The sequence below is a fragment of the Orcinus orca genome, chromosome 4 (genome assembly GCF_937001465.1).
Source record: "Orcinus orca chromosome 4, mOrcOrc1.1, whole genome shotgun sequence".
Taxonomy (NCBI): Eukaryota; Metazoa; Chordata; class Mammalia; order Artiodactyla; family Delphinidae; genus Orcinus; species Orcinus orca.
This window is the reverse complement of record NC_064562.1, coordinates 85,417,550-85,440,490: the sequence shown is the minus strand read 5'-3', so window position 1 is coordinate 85,440,490 and position 22,941 is coordinate 85,417,550. Positions and strand designations below refer to the sequence as shown.

The 22,941-nt window shown below is 35.6% G+C and overlaps 1 protein-coding gene across 2 annotated transcripts in view; it reads right to left on the bottom strand.

Moving 5' to 3' along the window:
* GABRA2 (gamma-aminobutyric acid type A receptor subunit alpha2) overlaps nt 1-22,941 on the bottom strand; it is a 122,486-nt gene that overhangs the window by 51,144 nt on the left and 48,401 nt on the right. For both annotated transcript variants that reach the window (XM_033425495.2, XM_004268303.3), the window contains exons 4-5: nt 21,727-21,794; nt 1,045-1,265 (exon numbers count right to left, since the gene is read on the bottom strand). In XM_033425495.2, the coding sequence (XP_033281386.1) occupies nt 1,045-1,265; nt 21,727-21,794 (289 nt within the window). The remainder of the gene's footprint in view (nt 1-1,044; nt 1,266-21,726; nt 21,795-22,941) is intronic.

The window sequence follows — 22,941 nt, the reverse complement described above, 5'->3', positions numbered from 1 at the left end:
AACCAACAATTTAATTATAGCTTATATACTTCCAAGAGAGTATTTAAGTAGAACCCTACACAATATTTTTCCAAACCCCAAATTTCCAATCATTGTCTTAATTCACAGGACTAATTAGCGTGTAAAATCAAGGGGGATACGGCATCAATATTGCAAGATTCAGAGAGAGAAGCAGAAAGAATAGCTAACTTCCATTTTAGGCAATGGTCATTTAGCAATGAGAACTTAAGAGTTTTCTTCTTTAAAGATCAAGACTGTATTATTGTCCCTTCTTAAATAACTTTCACAACTGAAATCCAACACTTAACATTTCATATGAAATAATACATCAAATGCTTCGAATACACATCTGTCTATATACAATGCTGATGAAAGTTATCTATGTTTTAAAGTCTTTATCAAACATTTACCTTTTAGATTATACACCATTTTATTAGATTTGTGATTGTTTTCTTTGTTACATAATATAAGTAACTTATTTTAAAAAGAGTAATTCATGAAAAGAGTTCAAATGGAACAGTGATTAGAGTCAACAACTGTATATTTCTTTCGATAATTTTTTAAGATTGAATCATCTGAACTTGATGTCACATGATATCACTGAGGTTATAAAAGTATTTTTCTCCCTTCATAAGAAGGATTAAAATATTAAATTAAGTGAAACTTGCTTAAAAATCACTTAAAAATTTGATGGGATATTTCATGAGATATTAAAAATAAAATTATGTGCTTGTATAAAGAAAAATTTAAATCATACTATTAAAGTTGTATGTAACTAAAATATAGTATGAAAAGTAAACTGCAAAAAAAAAATCAATTCTTAACAGCTAAGGCAATTTTTAAGCCTTGACACTCTAAGATGAGTGTCAAACTCATAACCTTTATTTTTTAAATATCAAAGCATTTATAAAGTATATTCTGGTTACCTCAATAATCTGTTATGAAAATGTTCAACTTGCTAATACTTGACAGCTAAGTTGGCTGGTTGGTTAATACACAGATTCCTCAGTATTTAATGGCAACATATCAAACCTGAACACATACCTCATTGTGTATAGCAGAGTCCCATCATCCTGGATTCGAAGAAGCTTGTTTGGCATTGTCATATTATGTGCTACTGATTTTTTCCCGTTGTGGAAGAAGGTATCTGGTGTCCAGATTTTGCTGGCCATTAAATTGTTAAGTCGAAGGATGTTCATAGGACCTTTAAATTTTAACCGTTCATCTTTCCATTTTTGTCGAAAGAAAACATCTATTGTATATTCCTGAAATACAAAATAGAATTATTTTGAAAATAATAAATGTTTTAAATACAAAGACACTATAAAATTTCAACAAAAGTAATAATATAAATAGTTTAAAAAGAGAGAAAGCTATTTTGAGAAGTGAATTTTGAAAGATCATTCCTTTATCTTATCAATAAACGTTGCCACTTACAATGGGATAAAGCATGTGTATTTGCACAATTAGCTACATATTATTATGAAAAGAAAATAATAAATTTACTTTCTCTGGTGTCTTTCAGTTGAACAAGGTCTTAGGCAAACTGCTTTACTACATTGTATAGTTTAGAACCACTCGGAAAGGGGGCATGCTTTGGCCGGGTCTGGGTGGATTGTCCCAAATCATTCATCTCAAGAATGAGTAAGGAGGCAAGCAGGCAGCCTGATTCTCAGTAGAAAAAAAAGAAGAAAGGAAAAGAAACAACTATTAAATACACACACTGTGGGATCTATATGACATCTCCTGTTGCCAAAGAAACTATAAAAAAAAATCTTATTGCTTTCTTAATCCTAAAAAAATGGTGAGATGTCATACTGTTAACAAGAATGTATTGGGGAAGATGATTTCAATAAAGTTTATTTAATGAAATTGTAATAAAATACTTTGAAAAGGTATTAGAATACTTAAAATATGAATATTTTGCAAACAAACACCCTCAGGTTAAAATGTACTTTTAAATACTCATACAGACCAGCTAGTGATCAATTCCCCTATTATCATCCTCCAATACGTTAAAAGTTGGTTTATTCAATCTCTCTGTCTCTCACCCTCTCTCTCTCTCTTTTCTCGTTCCCCACCTCCCCTCTTTTTTCATTTTCTCTCTGTCTTTCTTAGGATAAGAGGATGTATACATTTTAGATGAGATATACAATTCACAATTATGATCGATACTGACAATTTTTCAGTATTAAAAATTTTGGTCAGTGTATGTTTGTGCAGACATTTCCATGATAAATAACTAAAATGTTCATTTATGCACCTGAGATTGGAAATTCAGAAACTGTCCTTTGTGCATAAAGCCATAACCATCACATGTTTGAAAATAACAACTTAGCAACTGGCAATTTCACTCAACTAAAATTATGTGTTTAAAAAAGGACATTAAAAAGGCCACATACTTATGACAATAACAAATCATTTATACAAACCTTACTCAAGTAAATGAAAGTAAAAGATTCCCAGGGATCGCTCAAAAGTTGAATGGATGAAGATAACAAGAAATGGCCACAGGTAATGACATATGGACAGGAAGTAAAGAGTGGCTCTGGGCTCCTAACCCTTAGAAGAAAATATCATCATCTAATCCACCCTCACTCTCTGTGGTTTAGTCATTGTTTTTAAGTTCAATTCTATATAAGTGTAACTCAATTTTTAAAAAGAAGCTGGATTAAGAGATGAGTTTTTGCTATCTGACAAATTTTTATGCAAATGTTTCTTCCAACTGTGGTTCTCCCAAATCCAAGCCTGATGTGAACACATTGGACATTTGCTTGTTCAGGCACACTGAATATATTTTACAACTTTCTGTAAAACTTCAAATTCAATTTTTCCATTTCTATAAAATTATGAGATGTTTTATCTGTTTTCAAAAGCTCTTGCTACAGGAGCAAATATTTCCTACAGATCCATCACATAGGGAATACTCAAGGTTTCCAAACAGTAAATTACAGATGAGCTCTTTTTAAAAAGTATTTTTAAGAATACTGTTTTTGAACCTTCGCAGTGTCCCAGGTATGCTCTGCCAACCTCTGCAGAGTGACCTATGCCTTTTTCTTCCCCTCTCTGCAACCAGGTACATTCATGTTATGCTCTGGGCAATTTTAGCAATCTGCATCCTCGCTATTCATCAGATAAAGCAAGTTCCCTACTTGCCTGGGCCAAGGACTGTACTCACAGCCATGCTCCCAGCCCCTTGAACATCTGGAAGAAAGAGTCAGCTGTCTGTATCTTTACTACTCATAATACAGCTTTCTATTACTAAAGATCGTATACTGCAATTATACCTTTGTTCCTCTGCCTTCTGCTAGATCTGCTAGATCTTCTAGCAGATCTTCATAAAAGGCACTATGGCTTTCATTGTGCATTATTTTACTTTGTCTTCAGAGACATAAGAGAGTGCAAAGAATACTACAAACACTTTGTAACCATCACCAGCAAGAATCACAAATATTATTGAAGCATTCTCTCTCCTGTGTATCCCTCCTCAATCACATTCCCCTACTCTATGAGGAAATAATCATCTTGAATTTGGTGTTTATCATTCCCATACATGGGCTTATGTATTTACTATATAAATGTATGTGTTCTGTGTCACATTTTTAACATTTCTATAAATGAGATCATACTGTGTATACTTTTCTGACAGATTTTTTTTAGTTACATTGTTGAGATTTATTCATAGCAATATATCTAGTACTTTGGTTCATTTTCATTGCTACCTAGCATTACCTTGTAAGAATGTTTTACAGTATTCCTCCTTTTTCCATGTTCTTTAATATTTTTTCTATTTCCTTTGTCACTATTGTAAGCAATACTGTTATGAACATTATCAAACAATGCTTTAAGGTGTAAGAGTTACTTTAGACCAGAGGTCGGCAAACTATTTCCATCAGGGGCCAGTTAGTAAGTGTTCTAGGCTTTGCTGGCCATACGGTCAGTATCACAACTACTCAGCTCTTCTATTGTAGTCTGACACAGATAACATTTCAATGAGTCAGAGTGGCTATACTGCAATAAATCTGTGTTTACAAGGAAAGGCGGTCAACAGGATTTTGCCCGTGGATCATGGTATATCCATCACTGCTCTAGAGTAAATGGACAAGTGGGGATACAAAATTTATTATATGTGCAATCAATAACAAGATATTGTCAAAATGAAATTGTAAGAGGTGTATACATTGCAATAAATAACAAGATACTGTCAAATCTTCAAAAATAACAAGATATTGTCAAGTTGAAATCCTAAGAGATGTATACATTTATATCCCCACTAGGTTCTCTACAACTTGGTATAGACAGAATATTTCATTTTAACCATTATGGTTGGCATGAAATGGTTCACAGTGCTGCCATTTGGCTTTTTCTATTAACTAGTAAAATTTAACACATTTTCATATGTTTATTAAATGCTCTACTTTTTTATGGATTGTTTGCTCATGTCATTTACTCAGTTTCCTTTTAGGTTGTCCTTTTCTTATTGAGTTATAGAAATTCTTCATATTTTCTATATACAAATATTTTAGAAAAATACAGAACTCACTAAGAATTATAATAAAGATCACAAAGGTATATAAAAGATCATAAATATACCCCTGTATGTTTCTCTTAAACATGTCAAGGTTCTGCTTTTAACATTTAGGTCCTGGAATTACTGTGTATCATATGAGACACAGATCCAAATTTTTTTTCAAATGGAAAACAACTTTCTGGTACCATTTATTGACTGGCTTATCTTTCCCCACAGCTCAGCAATGGCATTTCTTTCATGTATCTAGTGCTTATATAGGCAGGGATCTGTTTCTGTTTATATTTCAGTCGAAGACATTTTATACTTCCTATTACGGCTTTTTTTTTCTTTATGTGGGAGATATTGTGAAGTATGTTTTTATGATTCCAAATATATCGGTTTCTTTTACTTATATTTTTGTCACTGATGTTTAATTTTACTGCTTTATGATAAGAGATTATGCTCTGAAGATAGCAATAATTTTCAATGTACTTAAAATAGCTTAAGAAAAATTTTTGTTGAACCTGACCATTTCCATCTTTTAATGGTAAGACAATTCAGTCCATTTGCATTTAATGTGATTACTAATATATTGGATATGTCCCCAGGCTATATTGTTTTTAGCAGTGACAAAATGATGAGGATAGATAGGATAACTTATTTAGATGTTTCATGATTAACTGATTAAAATAAATAAGAACTCTAGAAAATTATGGAAGAGGAATCATAAAAGAACACAGATACATGCACACATACACAATGAGTAGAGGGAGAGAAAAGTATCAAACTAAGAGAAAAGAAATTTTAAAAAGTATATAGAGATTAACAGTGTCAAATAGTGGTGAAAGATCTTGAACGCTTAGTGGAAAAAAAGAGTTCAGAAACCAAAATGCAATGGGTTGAGGAGTGAACAGAGCATACAAGTGGGAAAAAGTAAAGTATAAGGTACTCTTTGCCACTCCTGATTTTGTAAAAGCCATTAAGGGAAATCAGAGTTTAACCAGTAAAATCTAGAGACTAACTTATACCATTTAGCTATTGCCGTGTTAAAAGACACCTAAAATGCAGTAGTTTAAAATAGCAACCATTTATTATTAGCTCATAAGACTGAAGGTCAGCTGATCTCACCTGGGCTCAGTTGATCTCAGCTGTTCTTGTTCATGCATCTGTGGGTTAGGCGGCCATTGGCTGACCTGAGCTGTTATTGTGTAGAGACACTGGGGCAACTCAGCTCTGCTCCAAGTGTCTCTCATCCTACTCCAGGGACCACTGGTCTACCCTGCGCTTACATTTCTCATGATGATGGCAGAAGTACAAAAGAACAACCCCCAATGCACAAGCCCATTTCAAGCCATTGCTTGTGTGATGTCTGTTAACAACCCATTGGCTAAAGAAAGTCACATAACTGAGTTGAGTGACAAATACTTTAGCAGGTCACCTCACTCTCAGTGGGAGGGCATGACGAAGTTAATGAAAAAACATGTTGATATTGAAAGGGGTGAAGAATGGGTGCCAGCATTGCAGCCTATCACACTAGCCCTCTGTGAGAGAAAAATAAAAGATTTTTGTGAATGAAATGAGACGTTTGAGAACATCTGAAACTTCATCATGGGACGCCAATGAAAGTTACATGGGTCTAATATTGGGGGGCAGGTTGGTTATAAGTTAGTAAGTATAACTGTAATCAACTGTATTGTACCTCAATTAAGTGTGGGCCCGTGAGCAGAAGCAAGATTATCAGATTAGAGCAGTAGCTTACAAAGTGGGGTATGTACGTCCATTTGGGTGTAGGAAGAAAATATTAGAATCTTTATGTTTATATAGAATTCTTATCTAAATATAAGAAGTAAATTAAGCTTTACTAATAATATATGGAATGATATTGGCACTCTCACTATGTCCATAAGTAGTAGATGATGGTCATGCATGAAAGGCATGCTATGGGAAGAGGAGAAGCCACAACAGGGAATGGTCAAGTGATGCTGAATTCATTTGCATTCAGTGTACTGTGATTTGTATTCAGGTGAATTTTCAAGTTATAATAACTAGTTTTGATTAAACTAACTCTAGTGAAAATAGCCAATTGGCTTAAAAATTATTGCTAAATGACACCATGGATCGAAGAAAACACTAATAATTACACAAGCACAAGTGAAAAATAAGAAAAGGGGATATCACTTCTATGCCTAATATGAGTTCTTCATTAGCCACATAAAGAATGATGAACTAATAAACTCTACAAAGAAATATGCAAAAACAAATTCATAATTTTCAATAAGGCTACTTAAAATATGGGTTTATACCCACTACATTTAATGATGAGCTTCATCTGAAGCACGTGTTGTGCCGTGAAATACTGGTTAATGATAGCATAAGGACTATAAATAGTAAGTTGTTTTGAAAGTAAGTTGTAAATAGTAAGTTGTTTTGAAAACCAAATATCCAGAACATGAAGATGAACAGCTAAACTTGGTAGATGGGTTTTTTAAAAATTGGCATGATGGTTCAGTAATCCGTAGCCAATGATGCACTTCTTAAATTTGCATATCTTTTTCATTCATGGCAATTATTGAGACAAGTATTAAAATAATATAAATTTAGAATCAGACTTTTTTTTTTTTTTTTTTTCGGTACGCGGGCCTCTCACTGTTGTGGCCTCTCCCGTTGCGGAGCACAGGCTCCGGACATGCAGGCTCAGCGGCCATGGCTCATGGGCCCAGCCTCTCTGCGGTAGAATCAGACTTTTGACTGCTATATTATAAAATATTAAAGAAACATATTTAGAAATAATAAAGCACAATTTAAACATATTAAATGCTAAAATATTCTCAGGAATAGAAATCTTAAGTATGAGTAAAAATAAATCTATTTTAATAATGACACAATAATTATTCTTGAAAATAATATGTATTTTAACTTTATCTCATTCTAATTTCTGCTTTTGTGCTTCTCAGAATACCTCAATATATTAGTACAAAAGCATATAGATACAGACATATAGATACATAAACAAATAAATACAGCTGATTCACTAGTTTTTATGGTTTTGCTTTCAAGATTAAAATAACAGGGAAAGGAGACATTTCAATCAAATAATATTCATGTCATATCCGCTAAGTTACTACAGGATTTCCAGACAGATTATTTGCATGTGATTCTTTTAAATGCATATATAACACACATTCTCAGTACTTGAAAAGAATATTTTTGAAAGGTTTCTTAAAACTCAAGTCTGTCATGAGTATATACTAATATAGTAATTATTTGATTTGTGTGTTACAAGAAAATTGCCAGAAAGTACAAAACAATGCAACTTCTTCATACAAATAAGACCTAGTCCCTTGAACCAAGGTTCTAAAAGAAATAAATTATACCAAGATCAATTACAAAATCGCTCAGAGAATACACAAACAACTAAGGAGCACAATTAGAAAGAAACAAAAAAAATTCATAAGGACCTATCAGCATGCAGCTATCCTCTGGCCTGTGTATAGGACACATGAGGCTGTTAACTGAGACTGAAAAGTTGAAGAATCCGTACACTTCAAGATTTGAAAAACTCTTTATGGGAAATTTAATCCAACTTCTTCTTATAGATGGGATTATAGATAAATGTAGTGACTGCCCTGTTTCCAAGCTTGTAAGGGGCAGAACCCAGACAAGGATGTGATTTCCAGCCTAATGTCTTTACTACCACTAAGTGTTATTTCCATGAAATGTATTGCTAACAGGGAAATCACTCTCTATTGCACAGTTTATTGAATAAACATGATTTCAAGGACACATTAATTTAGTGAAGACAGCATATTTTTTAGTGCCTGGCTACATTAATTATAAGTCAGTGCTTGTAGCCAATTTCTGAAGAATTAGATCTACTCACTAAAACATAACCAAATTGCAGGACTGCTCTTGGAGTGATTTCTCATTTACTTTGATTTACTGAGTGTATTTTTTTAAAATTTTTAATTTAATTTAATTTAATTTTGGCTGTGCCGTGCAGCCTGTGGGATCTTAGTTCCCCGACCAGGGATTGAACCAGAGCCCTCAGCAGTGAAAGCACAGAGCCCTCACCACTGGACTGCCAGGGAATTCCCTCCTGAGTGTATTTTAAAGTACCAGAATTTATTTCATTATACCCTTTTGCTATTAAAGGTTAGTCTCTGAGTAAGTTCCTATCAGTGTGTTTCTTCAATAACAAAGAAAAATGTGGTTTATGAAGCATGTATGTAGCAACTGAAGAAATAACACCCTGAGACTATACAAGAATGGGTAAGATCTAACACTTTCAGTTGGTACTCAAAGGGGTGTGAACCAGGAATTTAGCCCAGTATTAGCATTGCAAAAATTGCAAAAAATGAAAAGCTTAAGAACAGATCAGCAAAAAAAAAAAAAAAAAGAACAGATCAGCAGTGTCAGTAAACCCAATTAGTGCAGTTCATAAAATCTTATTATGCAAAGACGCTCACACAGACTGCAGACCACCACAGCTACTGCATGTTCCTGACTATTGTGCAGGCGAGATGCCTGGGCTTTCTCTTTGGAACTAGATGCCTGGCAGGTTTACAAACAAATTAGAAACTGATACTAAAGGTTCAGATTCTAACAGTAAATTATTAAAATATATCTAATCAAAATACTTAAGATGATTAATAGAATATGTTAATTGCAATTCACTTTGATACAAGTTATTATTTAAAATTCATAATAACCTTATTAAATATAGAGAACTATTCCCATTTCACATATTCATTAAAAAAAAGAGGGCTTCCCTGGTGGCGGAGTGGTTGAGGGTCCGCCTGCCGATGCAGGGGATACGGGTTCGTGCCCCGGTCCGGGAAGATCCCACATGCCGCGAAGCAGCTGGGCCCGTGAGCCATGGCCGCTGAGCCTGTGCATCCGGAGCCTGTGCTCCGCAGTGGGAGAGGCCGCAGCAGTGAGAGGCCCGCGTACCGCAAAAAAAAAAAAAAGAGAGAAAGCCAAAATTTGAACTCAAACCTTATGTTTCCCAACATCATGTTCTTTCACTGTACCATATGTAAAAACAATCCTTGGAGGTGGGACATTAAAGGGAAATTTCCTTCTTTATAGACTAAAAAATAGACACTAGTCATGTATTATGGAAAGTTGCAGGCTGAGACTGAAGTTTTGGAATCTCTGTCAAAGTCTTCTTTCCACATTTAAAACTGACTCAAACACAAGATTGAAGGATAACAGCAATAATAATAAGTTGAGTAATGTGAAATAGATGTTAAGTGCATTCAATCTTAAGTCAGATAGAATAGGGTACTGGACCTTTAGCAGGTCACTTAATCTCTCTTTATTTCAGCTGATATATCTGTAAAATGGTGATAATTATACAACTTACTTCCTTAAGGATGAAGTGGTATAATACATGTAAAGTTCTTAGAAACAATTTGGACATCAAAGAAGGTAGCCTGGTATGAATCATCCTCAAAGTGTCCTTCTCCCCCCATTTCCCATACTCAAGAAGGTAGCCTGGCAAGAGAGGGACACCCAGAAGCAAAAGGGCACAAAGTAAAGTGCCAGGGGCAGGAGCTAAGTAGGATGCCACAAGAGGTCCATGAAAGAATAAGCCAGCTGTGCGTCTGGTGTTTTGGATAATAAAGAGGTCTTTGAGAAGAAATCACAAGTGTGCCCCATGAGAGGTCCTGTATTTATCTACCGGCCATTCAAATGTCATTGATTGCCAGGAGAGAACCACCAACAGAATAAGCTAAGTAAAAAGGAATTTCCCCCCCTTTTTATAATCTCCCTTTTTCTTGCTTCAACTCTGGAAGACCCAGAAAGAGGAGAAGAAGCGTAGATCATGGCCTCTCACCAACTGTGCACCCCTTACCTGTGACCACGGCTAAGAAAAGGAGAGAAGCTCTAAATGGCATATGAGATTGAAGTTAAAATTGGACTGGACTGGGCTCTTTGATGTGTGAAAGTGAACAGAAAGCTACAAGATGCACCCCAGATATTGCCATGATATGGCAAAAGAAGATCCAAAGAGTGAAGTGCTGCTGAGTTTGATCAGTTGAGTTTCTAAAGCCTTGGAATGAAGCCCAAATGCTTTCTCACAGCCTCCAAAGCCCTGCAATGACCCCTCCCTCCCTTACTTCTCTAGTCTCATGCTTAGCAATTCTCCATGTATGTTGCCTATAGCAATAGTGATACTGCAGGGCCTCTGACGTGTCATGCTTCACCTTACTACCCAAACTCATTGATCTCCCTTGCAGTCTCTCTTCCCTGTCAACCGCTACATTTGGCAACTTTTACTCCACATTGAGAACAAGTACAAAGACCACCTTCTTCAATGTATCAACAGTATCTATCTGCCCAGAACATAGGAAAGAAGCAATAATTAGTCCATGAATAAACAAATGAGAGGAGCCACTGGAAATTAAATATAGTAACAAGGATTCTGGGCCATAACAGCTCAAATGGTGCACAAGGAGAAAGGCATCAGCAGAGGCAGACGGTAGAAAAGCTCTCAGATACCTTATCTCAGTCCCCTGCATGCAATACCCTAATCCTTAAATTCACAAGTGTGAAGTGTGTATGTTTATGTGTGTGTGCGTCTGTGTAACTATATTAAACTAATCACAGTAGGCTTTTATATGATATTTACTTTTTAAAATATATTGACACATATTAAAAAGTCAGGCTATAATAAGATCTATGGTAACAGAAATCTATGTTTTAAGTTTTATTTGGAGATGCCTTTATGGTGTTTTGGGGCATTTGGCTACAATGATCTGATCTGATTCATGATCTGATTCTAAGTTATTTTCTAGCTTCATCTGATTCATGATCTGATTCTAAGTTATTTTCTAGCTTCATCTCCCCCAAAACCTCTAAGAGTATTCTGGGCTGCAGTCACACTGAACTTTTACATTTTACTAAATTCAACAAGCTCTTTCACTTTGTGCTAAAACACTTTTCCCATTACATAGCCAGCCAGTCCTTGTTTGTCCTCCACTATCTTCTTTTCCTAGAAACCTTCTCAGATATAGATATCCTCTACCCACATCTCCTCTGCCACCATATTAATCCATAAATACTTCAATAAAAACATGACCACACTGTTTTAAAGTGGATTTTTTTTTTTTTATCTTAGCTGTTCCCCACTACACTGTGAACAACATGAGGGCAGCAACTGGGTTATACTTAAGTATTTCAGCTCCTAACACTGTGACAGACAGAGTATGTACTTAGCAAATCTGGTTGAAAAGAACAAACACAACGCATGCCTTCTAGTAGCTCAGACGGCAGTAAAGAAGAAAAACACGTTCAGATTTTTATAATCTAGCGTGCAAAGTCATAAAAACATGTGGTGGAGCACAGGTACAAGAAGGACTGACTCTACTTGGAGTAGCCTAGAAAAACATCAGGGAAGATGAAATGGAGCTTGGCTTTGAATAAATGAAAGCTCTCCAGTTGGCCAAGGAGGAGGGTAGGCATAACAAGAACAGGCAAAAACATCTGCAAGGCCAGAGAGTTGTTAAAGATGATGGCAGGTTCCCAGAACAGTGAGAAGTTCAACGCAATCTTTAAAAATAAAAGCCTGTCTGATAGTTATAATGCCTTGCAGCTACTGCCCCCCGCCTTGCCTTCTCTCCCCGACCACGCTGCTTAAAAATGTTGCCTCCACTCTTTCTCCATTTCCTCACCTCCCACATGCCTCAGCCCACTGCAATCTGGTTGCTTTTACCACGATCAACAAATATCTCCTTGTTCTAATCTAATGACACATTTAAATCCTTTTCTTGGCTTTACCATAATATATGACACCGTTGTTTTCTCCCTACTTTTGTAATGCTCTCCTGCGTTGGCACTAAAACCACAGTCTCCTGGTGTTGTAGTTAACTCTCGGGAAAATGCTCATCATGGGACCTGAGACCTCCTGTGTCTGACAATAATCTACACGTAATGGTATCTCCTGGAGAATGTATGGGAGTAACACCTGTGGTTGGTTTCTATTATTCCTCCTCAAGACATACAAGTTCTGCATAGTTTTCCCCAAAAGACGGTCCCACCCTTGTAACCTGGGGAAAGAACTTGCAACTTCTGCAATTTTTATTTTAAAAAATCACTTCATGTTCAGAAATCCTAGCTGTTTTTTATTTAGTTTTTACAAAAGAATGGAGGAGTGGTAAGGAATGCCCTCCCCTGAGGCAGCCAAGTGAGCTATGACTAGATATATGTAATTCCTACAAGCCTCCCTCCTGCAGAAAGGTAATGGATCGAGTCAAACTAGTTCAACTACCTTTATCTGCACTCTTTTATGGAACTATTACCCCACTCCCTGGGTGAGATTTCACTGTGGGCAAAACCTATGGGTTCATCCCATTACTAAATGAATCATACTTCCTTCAGGATACAGAATCCTACCTGGACAGAGGGCCATAAATTATACAGACACCTGACTACTGAACATTGTTGCATCTGATGAGGAGGGAAAGGCAGTGATCTCTGATGTTTGTTCTTAAGGATCAGAGCACAGTCTAGTCAGAGAAGGGAATGCACCTCCATTTGGACAGACATCCATGGTTGTTCCTTCTCAGATTCCTCTGCAATCTTTTTTATCCTCTTCTAGTCTAGAGCTTCTGTCAGGGTATGATTACCATCTCATCCTAATCTCTTTCCTTGCACAAGTTCATGTATGCCTTCAACTACCATCAGATGGCTCCCAAGCCATCTGCACTCTAAGTTCTCTTGAGCTCCAGGTCTATTCCTGCTACCTAGACATCTCCAATTAAATCTCTCACAAAGACCCCCAACTCAATACATCCAAAATGTAAATACTCATCCCCTAGACACCAAAACAAAAGCAAACAAAACTTTTCTTCCTGTGTTCCATATCCCAGTGAATGGTACCACCATCCACCCAATGCCCCCAAGCCTTCATCCTATACATCTCCTTCAACCTCTACTTCCAACAGATCACAAAGGCTTATCATTTCTGTCACATCTCTTAAATCTTTTCAGTTCTTTCTTTCAGGGTAGTAGTCCCTCTACCCTGACCCAGTCTACAATCATTTCTTAGCTGGCATATATCAGCTTTCAAACAATTTTTTCCTTTCCTTGTCCTCTAATACAAATTATTGGATTGCAGAAAATCTGACTCTTCACATTCCTTCTGTATTACCCCAGTCCTCCACCCATCCTATGATGGTTTTTGGCTGCCCTCAGCATAAAGTCAAATACCTCAACCCTGTTAAAAGGCAGACTGTCATGCCCCACAACAAGCAATTATGATTCCACAGATCGTAGAAGGAACCTAGAAAACCACTTTTTAAATAAATACTCCAACTGATCCCAACACAAGTGTCTATGATTCTCATTTTGAGGAACATTATTAAAAATTCTAGGAGGGTGCTGAAAAATATTGGTTGAATATTAGCTAAGTCTAATTCCTATCCTTCCAAAATATCAATAACTGTCCAGTAATCAACTTCTACATTCTGACTTGAAAGTGAGGAAACATTAACAGATGGCAACTTCTGATAAGTGTTGACAGCTTAAACCCAGTGTTAATTTTCGGCCAAATATCAAGATCTAATAATTCTCTAAAGCTCTCTATGATGTTAACTACTGAACTACATAATATCCCAATAGCTTCTGGGGTTTCTAAGAGTTAATGCACTCTGTGTTTTCATAAGATAGACAAGTACTAACTAAGGGGATTGATATGATCAATAAACCAAGGTCACCACTTACCTGGCTGCCTGTTTCTTAATAGCCTAATGGTAAACTCTAGATCAGAAATCTTGAGATGACTTCAAAGTGTTCATCATTCAAGATCTAACCCTAACACTTAGCAGTGCAAGAGGTAACCATTTGGGCTGAGTTCTTAGTCTAGGTTTCAGTGCAATAGTTGGTGGCTATACCACTTATATCTGAAGAATATGCTCACACAGTGAAAATGCTTACCAGAATGGGAAAAGACCCCCTATATAGACCAAATAAAAAAGTAAAAACTACACACAGAAGAGCTATAAATTGCTTAAATGTGCAGTCAGCTACTACCAACTTTGTCAATTAGCTGCTAGTACATCCCCAAGTTTACCTTCTTACTCATGAATTTTTTTAAATCTTGAAATTAAAAAAAAAACTGTACTTAATTGCTTAAAAAAATTTTTTTAAAAACTGTACTTAATTTGGCTGTAATTACAATCTTTAATTATAATTTAGATCTGCAACTTTCTTTGGACAATTTCACTAGATAATGATTCTGAGACAGCAGTGTGTGTGTGTGTGTGTGTGTGTGTGTGTGTGTGTGTGTGTGTGTGTTTGCTCTTTTGCTTCTTAATTCTTTTTGCTAGGCTGCTTTTTCCTCTCAGGCTAATGTCATAGCAAATCTACATCACTGACCTGCACAGGAGGACTTAGGAGTTTAAGTCTTGCTACTGAGTATGCACACTGCATAGAAATAAGGGTATTAGCTAAGCTACCAAAAGTGAAATTAAATTTATTCTTTACTGTTTTCCCATTAACGAATTTCTTCTGTAAGACATGAATTAGATATCTTCATATCCACTTTTATGTATAGGTAATAATAATGTGGGTATCTTGTACCTCTGCGTCATACTAAATTTCTTTCTCTTTCGAGTCGCACATATAAGTTTCATTTCTTGACCTGGCCATCCATACTAACATATATCAAACTCGTCCTCATTATTTGTTTTGCTTTCCAACAAAAGTAATATCAAGATTGGAAATCACTCCATGTGAGCACCGTGAGGTCCAAGTCATTTCTCTTCACAAAATGTATACATGTTTTTAAATTGAGCTCTGTCTTCCCTGATATATTTATAATATGAGTAAGTGTGTGTGTTTGTGTGTGTCTGTGTTACATGTGTAAATGAATTACTCATCTTTCATTTTCTCCTCTAGATTTGGACACGTATCAAACAGCAGCTGTTGCATGGTCAAACTACCTCTTGACTCTCCCTCAAAATCCTCCTCATATCACACATTATTATGTACACCTATTATTAGTGAATTGCCTCTCAGCTCCAAGTCCACCCTCCTTTCCCCTTCTTTGTGACACAGGAGAAGGGCTCTGTAAACAGTGCTCCTTCACCAGTTCACACAATATTAGGCTTTGCCATTAGAAGGTGCTGGAGGGATACTGCCATGTCATAGCAAGGGAAGAGGGCTTTTCTTTCTGGTTCTCTTCCTGGTTCAGGCGCACTGTCATTCTCTGACACAGCTTCAAAGGACTGCCGAGCTGTTAGTTGTCAGCCAGCAGGCAGGCTATTCCTCTGACCAGCTTCAGCATGTACCCTCATATGTTTCTTCACCAGCAGGAGGTGCATACTCCTCTAACCACAAAGTCCTCTCCAGTGAGCTTTAAGTCTTGGCCTTAGGGGAAGGACTCCTTTACGAGTCCTGAGTTCCTTCCTTGTTCATGATGCTTCACCCCAGAAGCAGATGCTGCCCTCTGCATCTGCTAAATCTATATTGCTTAGAGTCTTCTTTTACATTTTTATTTAACCATCTTGTACTAATCTATAATTCATTCTATGAGATTTTCCCTGTTCTGATTACCGTTATGGATCCTTTCCTCTAACTGGACTCTGATGATAGAGTAAGTAACCCAGTTAGTGGTCTTGCAACTAATTAGACTCCCCCCAACCCAACTATTGGTAAGACTGAGTAAACAAGGTGCATAAAGATGGAAACAAAGTAGAAAATTTGACATGACCAAAGACAATTATATAGGACTATGTTAGGCTAGGTGATTCAAAGAAAATGTGTATTAGGAAAAAACGTCTAGGGCCTTCAAGCGTCTCAAGAGCCTAAGAGATGTTAAATATGTATTTCATTTTAGGGAATTTCTCAGTATACAAGTGCATGTGCTCACATACATACACACACATAATCCAAAATACATAAAGAAAACTAAAAAAATAGAAATAAGTGATTTTTTAATATTTAAATGTTGTCAAACACAATTCTACTCAAGTTAATTCAACCTATATGGCTTGGAATATGAGTGCATTTTCATATTTAATATAATGTCTGGTAGTGTCCCCCAAAATAAGAAAGTCTAACTTGAGCCTGTTAAAATTTCTTTAAATTCTTGGGCTAAAGTCACTGAAGACACCAACATTCTGAATTCAGTTCACAGATGAGTTTAAATTTGCTCTATTGCCAACGACTATATGCCTAACATGAGCTCCCACCTTTTTATTTTTATATATTTATTTTTGCATATAGCTTATTAATATTTATTTCAAATTTATTTCAAAATGACAGCAGCAGACAGGACACACAACTGCTAGACACATTATTACCTGATCATGACTGCTTCACTCAGACACGGTCCTGTCCCAGTTCTGGGACTTGTTGTCCTTAACCTTGAGTGTTCAGCTTCACACATCAGCATTCCCTGCTCTGGGCTGCAACTTGACATCCGTGGATTCCTTATGCTAAGCTTTAATTCTTGCAGGTGAATTATAATGCTTTTTCCCATTTTCTTATTTGATTTTTCCCAGAATTTAGGATTTGTAAAAATATATAAATTTCCCATCAAATGCCTGGAAGAAATTCCTACATGGAAACACTAACTAAACGATCACAGTTTCTTTTTATTTTCCTTTTTTTTAAAAAAAATTCAGCTTTATTGAAGTATAATTGACGAAAAAATTTAAGGTATTTGAAACAATCATAGTGGTGATTTGATATACATAGTGAAAGGATTCCCTCTGTCTAGTTAATTAACATATCGCCTCATATCTATTTATTTATTATTTTGTTTGTTTTTAGCAAGAACATTTGAGTTCTACTCTCTTAGTGAATTTCAATTATACAATACAGGGTTATCAACTATAGTCACCATGCCTTACATTAGATCCTCAGACCTTATTCATCTTGTAGCTGAAAGTTTATACCCTTTCACCGACCTTTCCCTATTTTCCCCACCCTTCAGCAGCTGGCAACCACTTATCTAACATCTCTTTATGACTTTTTTATTCCACATGTCAGTGATACAATGCAATATTTGTCTGGTTTATTCACTTAACATAATACCCTTGAGGTCCATCCATGTTGTCAAAAATGCCGGGATTTCACTCTTTCTCATGTGATATATATATATCACATCATATTTCCATATCTTGGCATTGTGGAAAATGGTGAATAAAAAAAGGAGTGCAGGGAATTCCCTGGCGGTCCAGTGGTTAGGACTCGGTGCTTTCACTTCATGGGTCCAGGTTCAGTCTCTTGTGTGGGGGAACTAAAGATCCCACAAGCTATGCAGCACAGCCAAAAACAACAAAAGAAAACAGTAGTGCAGATTTCTCTTGGGGATCCTATTTTCATTTTGAATATATATACCAGAAGTGGATTACTGAATAATATGATAGTTCTATTTTTAATTTTTTGAGAAACCTCCATACTGTTTTCTATACTGATTACACCAATTTACATGGCTGCTAACTGCACAAAGGTCCCCTTTTCGCCACATCATTGACAACATTTATCTCTTGCCTTTTTTTAAAACTATTTTTATTGAGGTGTAGTTGATGTACAATATTATATATTTCAGGTACACAACATACTGATTCACAGTTTTAAAGGTATACTCCATTTATAGTTATTATAAAATATTGGCTATAATCCCTGTGATGTGCTCTACAATATATCCTTGTAGTTTATTTATTTTACACATAGTAGTTTGTACTTCTTAATCTTGTACCACTATCTTGCCCCTCCTCCCTTCCCTCTCCCCACCAGTAACAACTAGTTTGTTCGCTCTGTCTCTGAGTCTGTTTCTTTTTTGTTATATTCACTAGTTTATTTTATTTTCTAGATTTCACATATAAGTGGATAAGTGATATCATATAGAATATCTTGTCTTTTTGTTGATAGCCATTCTAACAGGTGTGAGGAGAGATCTCATTGTGATTTTGATTTACTTTTCTGTTATGATTTTTGATGTTGAGTATATTTTCATGTACCTCTTGGTCATTTGTATGTTTTCTTTCAAGAAATGTCTATTCAGTTTTTATTCCTTATTTAAATTGGATTGTGGTTTTTGTTTTTTTTTTAATATTGAGTTGTACCAGTTCTTTATATATTTTGGTTGCTATCCCCTTATCAGATACATAATTTGCAAATATTTTTTTCCCATTCTGTAGATTGCCTTTTCATTTTATTGATGGTTTTTTGCTGTGCAGAAGCTTTCAGTTTGATATAGTCAGTCCTACTGGTTTATTTTTGCTTTTGGTGTCAAATTTTAAAAAATCATCGCCAAGACCAATGTCAAAGAGCTTACTCCCTATATTTTCTTCTATGAGTTTTATGGTTTCAAGTGTTACATTCAAGTCTTTAATCCATTTTGAGTTGAAGCTACCAGCTTTCTAAATTTTTCAGTGATCCCAAAGAATGGTCAGAACAAAGAAGAGGAGGATTAGTTTAATCCATTATCACCAGTGGAAAAAAGTCTCTTCATATATTTTGTCAAAAATATAACTGTTTGTCTAAAACCCTCAAATAACAAACAATTGCATGTCTAGAAAAAGCATATATGAAGATTTGTTTACTTCTGATTTTTTCAGGTAAAAGAACTCACTCTGCAAAATGAACAAACAAAAAAACTTTAGCATAGTAACTGTTAGTATTAATATTCACTACACAAAATCTAAAACATTGAAAACTTTGATATTTTGGGTTCCTATAACATTTGCCTTTCTGTTTTGGCTGGTGATAAAACACCATAGCTTACCATATAAGAACCATAATTTATATAATATTCTGCTAATTTTTCAATGTAGTGCTAGACAAAATTCTGACTCTCTGCACTTGACTCCACATAGAGGTTAGGTGCTCATTTTCATGGTCTCTAAGATAGAGAGCATATATTAAGACAAGCTTCACAGAAATATTATCTTTACTGCCAACCAATAATGTTTGGGATACACACTCTTACTAAAAATATGTATCTGTGATCTTTTCAAGTTTGTGTACACTGAAATTAACCTATGGAAAGAGGAGGATTAATATTTCACGTCATGATATAGGATACTGCAAGGGAGGAGGAGAGTTATGTTGAAAAGTGGGATTTTTCCTGTTGTTGCAGAATTGTAGCTAATGCCTGAAGTTGGGGAACAAAAGCACTTAAATCTTCACATTCTAATTTGAAAGAACTTCAAAGATCAGCAGTGTTTGGTATCAACCACCTCCCCAACATTGGGGGTCATCACCCCTCTTCCACTTTACATCTTCAGCCATCCAAGTTAATGTAAAAAAGAACAATGAGGCCAGAGAAATGGCTCTGGGTGGAAGAAAAACTGATTTTTTAGTGATAAAAGCAGCATATCTGCTCCCTAAAGGAAAGGTAGGGAGGTCCCAATAAAATGGATAATTATGGGAATGTAAATTGGTACAGCCACTAATGAAAACAGCATGGAGGTTCTTCAAAAAACTAAAAATAGAGTTGCCATATGATACAGCCATCCCATTCCTGGGTGTATAACTGGAAAAAACAAAAACTCTAATTTTAAAAGACACATGCACTCCAGTGTTCATAGTAGCATTATTTAGAATAGCCAAGACATGGAAACAACTCAAGTGCCTGTCAATAGAAAATTGTCTTAAGAAGATGTGGTATATAAGTATATGATGGAATATTACTCAGCTGTGAAAAAGAATAAAATATTGCCATTTACAGCAACATGGAGGGACCTAGAGAATTTTATACTTAGTGAAGTAACTGAAACAGAGAAAAACAAATAATGTATGATATTACTTACATATGGAATCTAAAAAATAATACAAATGAATCTATATACAAAACAGATATAGACTCACAGACATAGAAAACAAACTTAAGGTCACCAAAGGCGGGGGGGGGCAGGGGAGGAGAGGTAAATTAGGAATATGGGATTAACAGATACAAACTACTATACATAAAATAGATAAGCTATAAAGATTTACTGTATAGTACAGGGAACAGTATTCAATATCTTGTAATAACCTATAATGGAAAATAATCTGAAAACAAAATAACTGAATCACTATGCTGTACACTTGAAACTAATACAATATTATAAATCAACTATACTTCAATAAAAAATAATTGGCTAATATTGTTAATGAGCCTCTGCAAAAAAGGAAAACCTTTAGTTTTGTGTGTTTATCCAGGTGGAAAACCTGCACACTTATCCTTCCCCTTGGGGTATCAGATAAAGGGAAGAAATTGGGAAGAGATGACATGATGGAGAAAGGCCAGGCAAAGCAGGGACAAGGGCATCTCCTCTAATTCTCATTCCCTGACCATAAGGAAGGTGGATGAAAAATAATTTTTACAAAAAAACTTCTATAATAGAGCACTGTAGATAGCAGTAGAAGTGGAAGATGGATTACTAAAATTCTTATGCTTAACCAAGGATTTATCGATGATGTATCTAGTCCACTGATTTCTAACCCAACAGACTAATTTCCGTCTTCTACTGATCTCATTTTAAAGAAAAATAAAGACCAGTTCCATAGAATTCAAGAATGTTAAGATTCTAGTTTTCTTTAGATTAATTTATATGTATGAATGTATGTAGTGTATTTATGTAACTAGGATGACAAGAAATCCACCTTACTCAATGTTAATAGAAGGTTTCCATTTGTAACACCGACTGTAACCACAACCTGTAAGAAGCAGTTATCTATGAAACTGCCCCAGACGTATGGAAGTCAAGTAGGGGCCTTAATTGGACAAAGTGGTTTGGGCTTCCCTGGTGGCGCAGTGATTGAGAGTCCGCCTGGCAATGCAGGAGACACGGGTTCCTGCCCCGGTCCAGGAGGAACCCACATGCCACGGAGCGGCTGGGCCCATGAGCCATGGCCACTGAACCTGCGTGTCCGGAGCCTGTGCTCCGCAACAGGAGAGGCCACAACGGTGAGAGGCCCGCGTACCGGGTTCTCAGTAATATCATTATTTTTATTTAAACAATTGTTTGCCACACTGCAGCTGGGTAGAAAATTTTGAAGATAATATAAAATATGAAGGGTTAATCTGAACACTCAAGTTAGAATGGTGCACACAGATATAAGCAGATTAACAGCCTTAACTCTCCATGTATTTGGGCAGGCTAAATAGGCATGAGACAGATCCAGAATCTATAACACTAAAAATACGTGTTTATTCTAAATTACCCCCCAAACTTCCCATTATATGAAGTAAAAATACTGTTTAATGAAAAACTCACCATATCTGTATCTGAGACGGGGCCAAAACTGGTCACATAGATGTTAGTGAAGACTTCAGTAATACTGTCTGGTGTAAGAAAAAGAGATTGAATATAGACATTATATAATGAGAACCACAGGAGAGAGAAGGGGTCAAGTACATGGCATGGTTAGAAAGTTCTGTGATATTTGGGAATATTTCGGTTTTGCTTTCTTTTCAACGTTCACAACCAACAAAAATAGCTGTATTACTTAATTACTTCATAGGGTCTTACAATCCTAAATGCTTAGAAGGATTATGACATTCTTATTTGGAAACTATACCTGACTAGAGCATTTTGTTTTCAGCACACTGCTCAGAATGAATAGTTTCTCAGAAACTATCTTAAATGTACCACCAGTATGGAAAATAAAGTACAGTTGGTATGGTTACTGTTTGATACAGTCCTGTAATTGACCATTAAACCAAATATTTCAAATGGTATTTCATGCTGGTAGAGATTTAGTTTGTAAATTAGTGTATCTTCTCAATAAAGCACAAACACATTGTTAATCATTATAAATAAACATAATTCATATTTTATAAAAAGCTTTATCATTCAGTAACATAAAAATAAAAGCAAATAACATTCATTAATCACAAGGATTACTTCCAAACAAACTTGCCTTTACATGTATCTAAGAATGCCTAAACCGCAAAGATTAAATTGAATTAGATTTGAAATTTATGTAACTTATAAAGTGTAGCACAATTAACTGGATTGCTTTATTAACCAGGTGATTTAGATCTTTGATTTTAAATAAGCCAAATGGCAATGGGGGGAAAGCTCAAAGGAAAAATTTAAAACTAAAACCCTTTCAGTGTTCTTATAAGAAAAAAGTACATCATTAATTTCTACCATCATGAACTTAATGCCTTAACTGCTAAGTGTCAAATGTGTAATTCTACACAAACAATATCATGAAATATTTTAATATTATACTGAACATTAATTCACAACCATGAAAGAGACAGTAAACTGAGTCTGGAATATTGTATCCACTAAAACAAAAATAAAAAGTAAAAGGATTTTGAAATAACAGAGTCGACTGAATGCTTACTCTTAAAAGGACTTGAAATGTAATAATCTACATGAGAAATCTATGAGATAGATTCTCTGTTATCATCCCAATATATGTGTACACTGATGTACGGGAAGTTAAGGAAGTGTGCCCCGTGACCCACACTCTGTTGG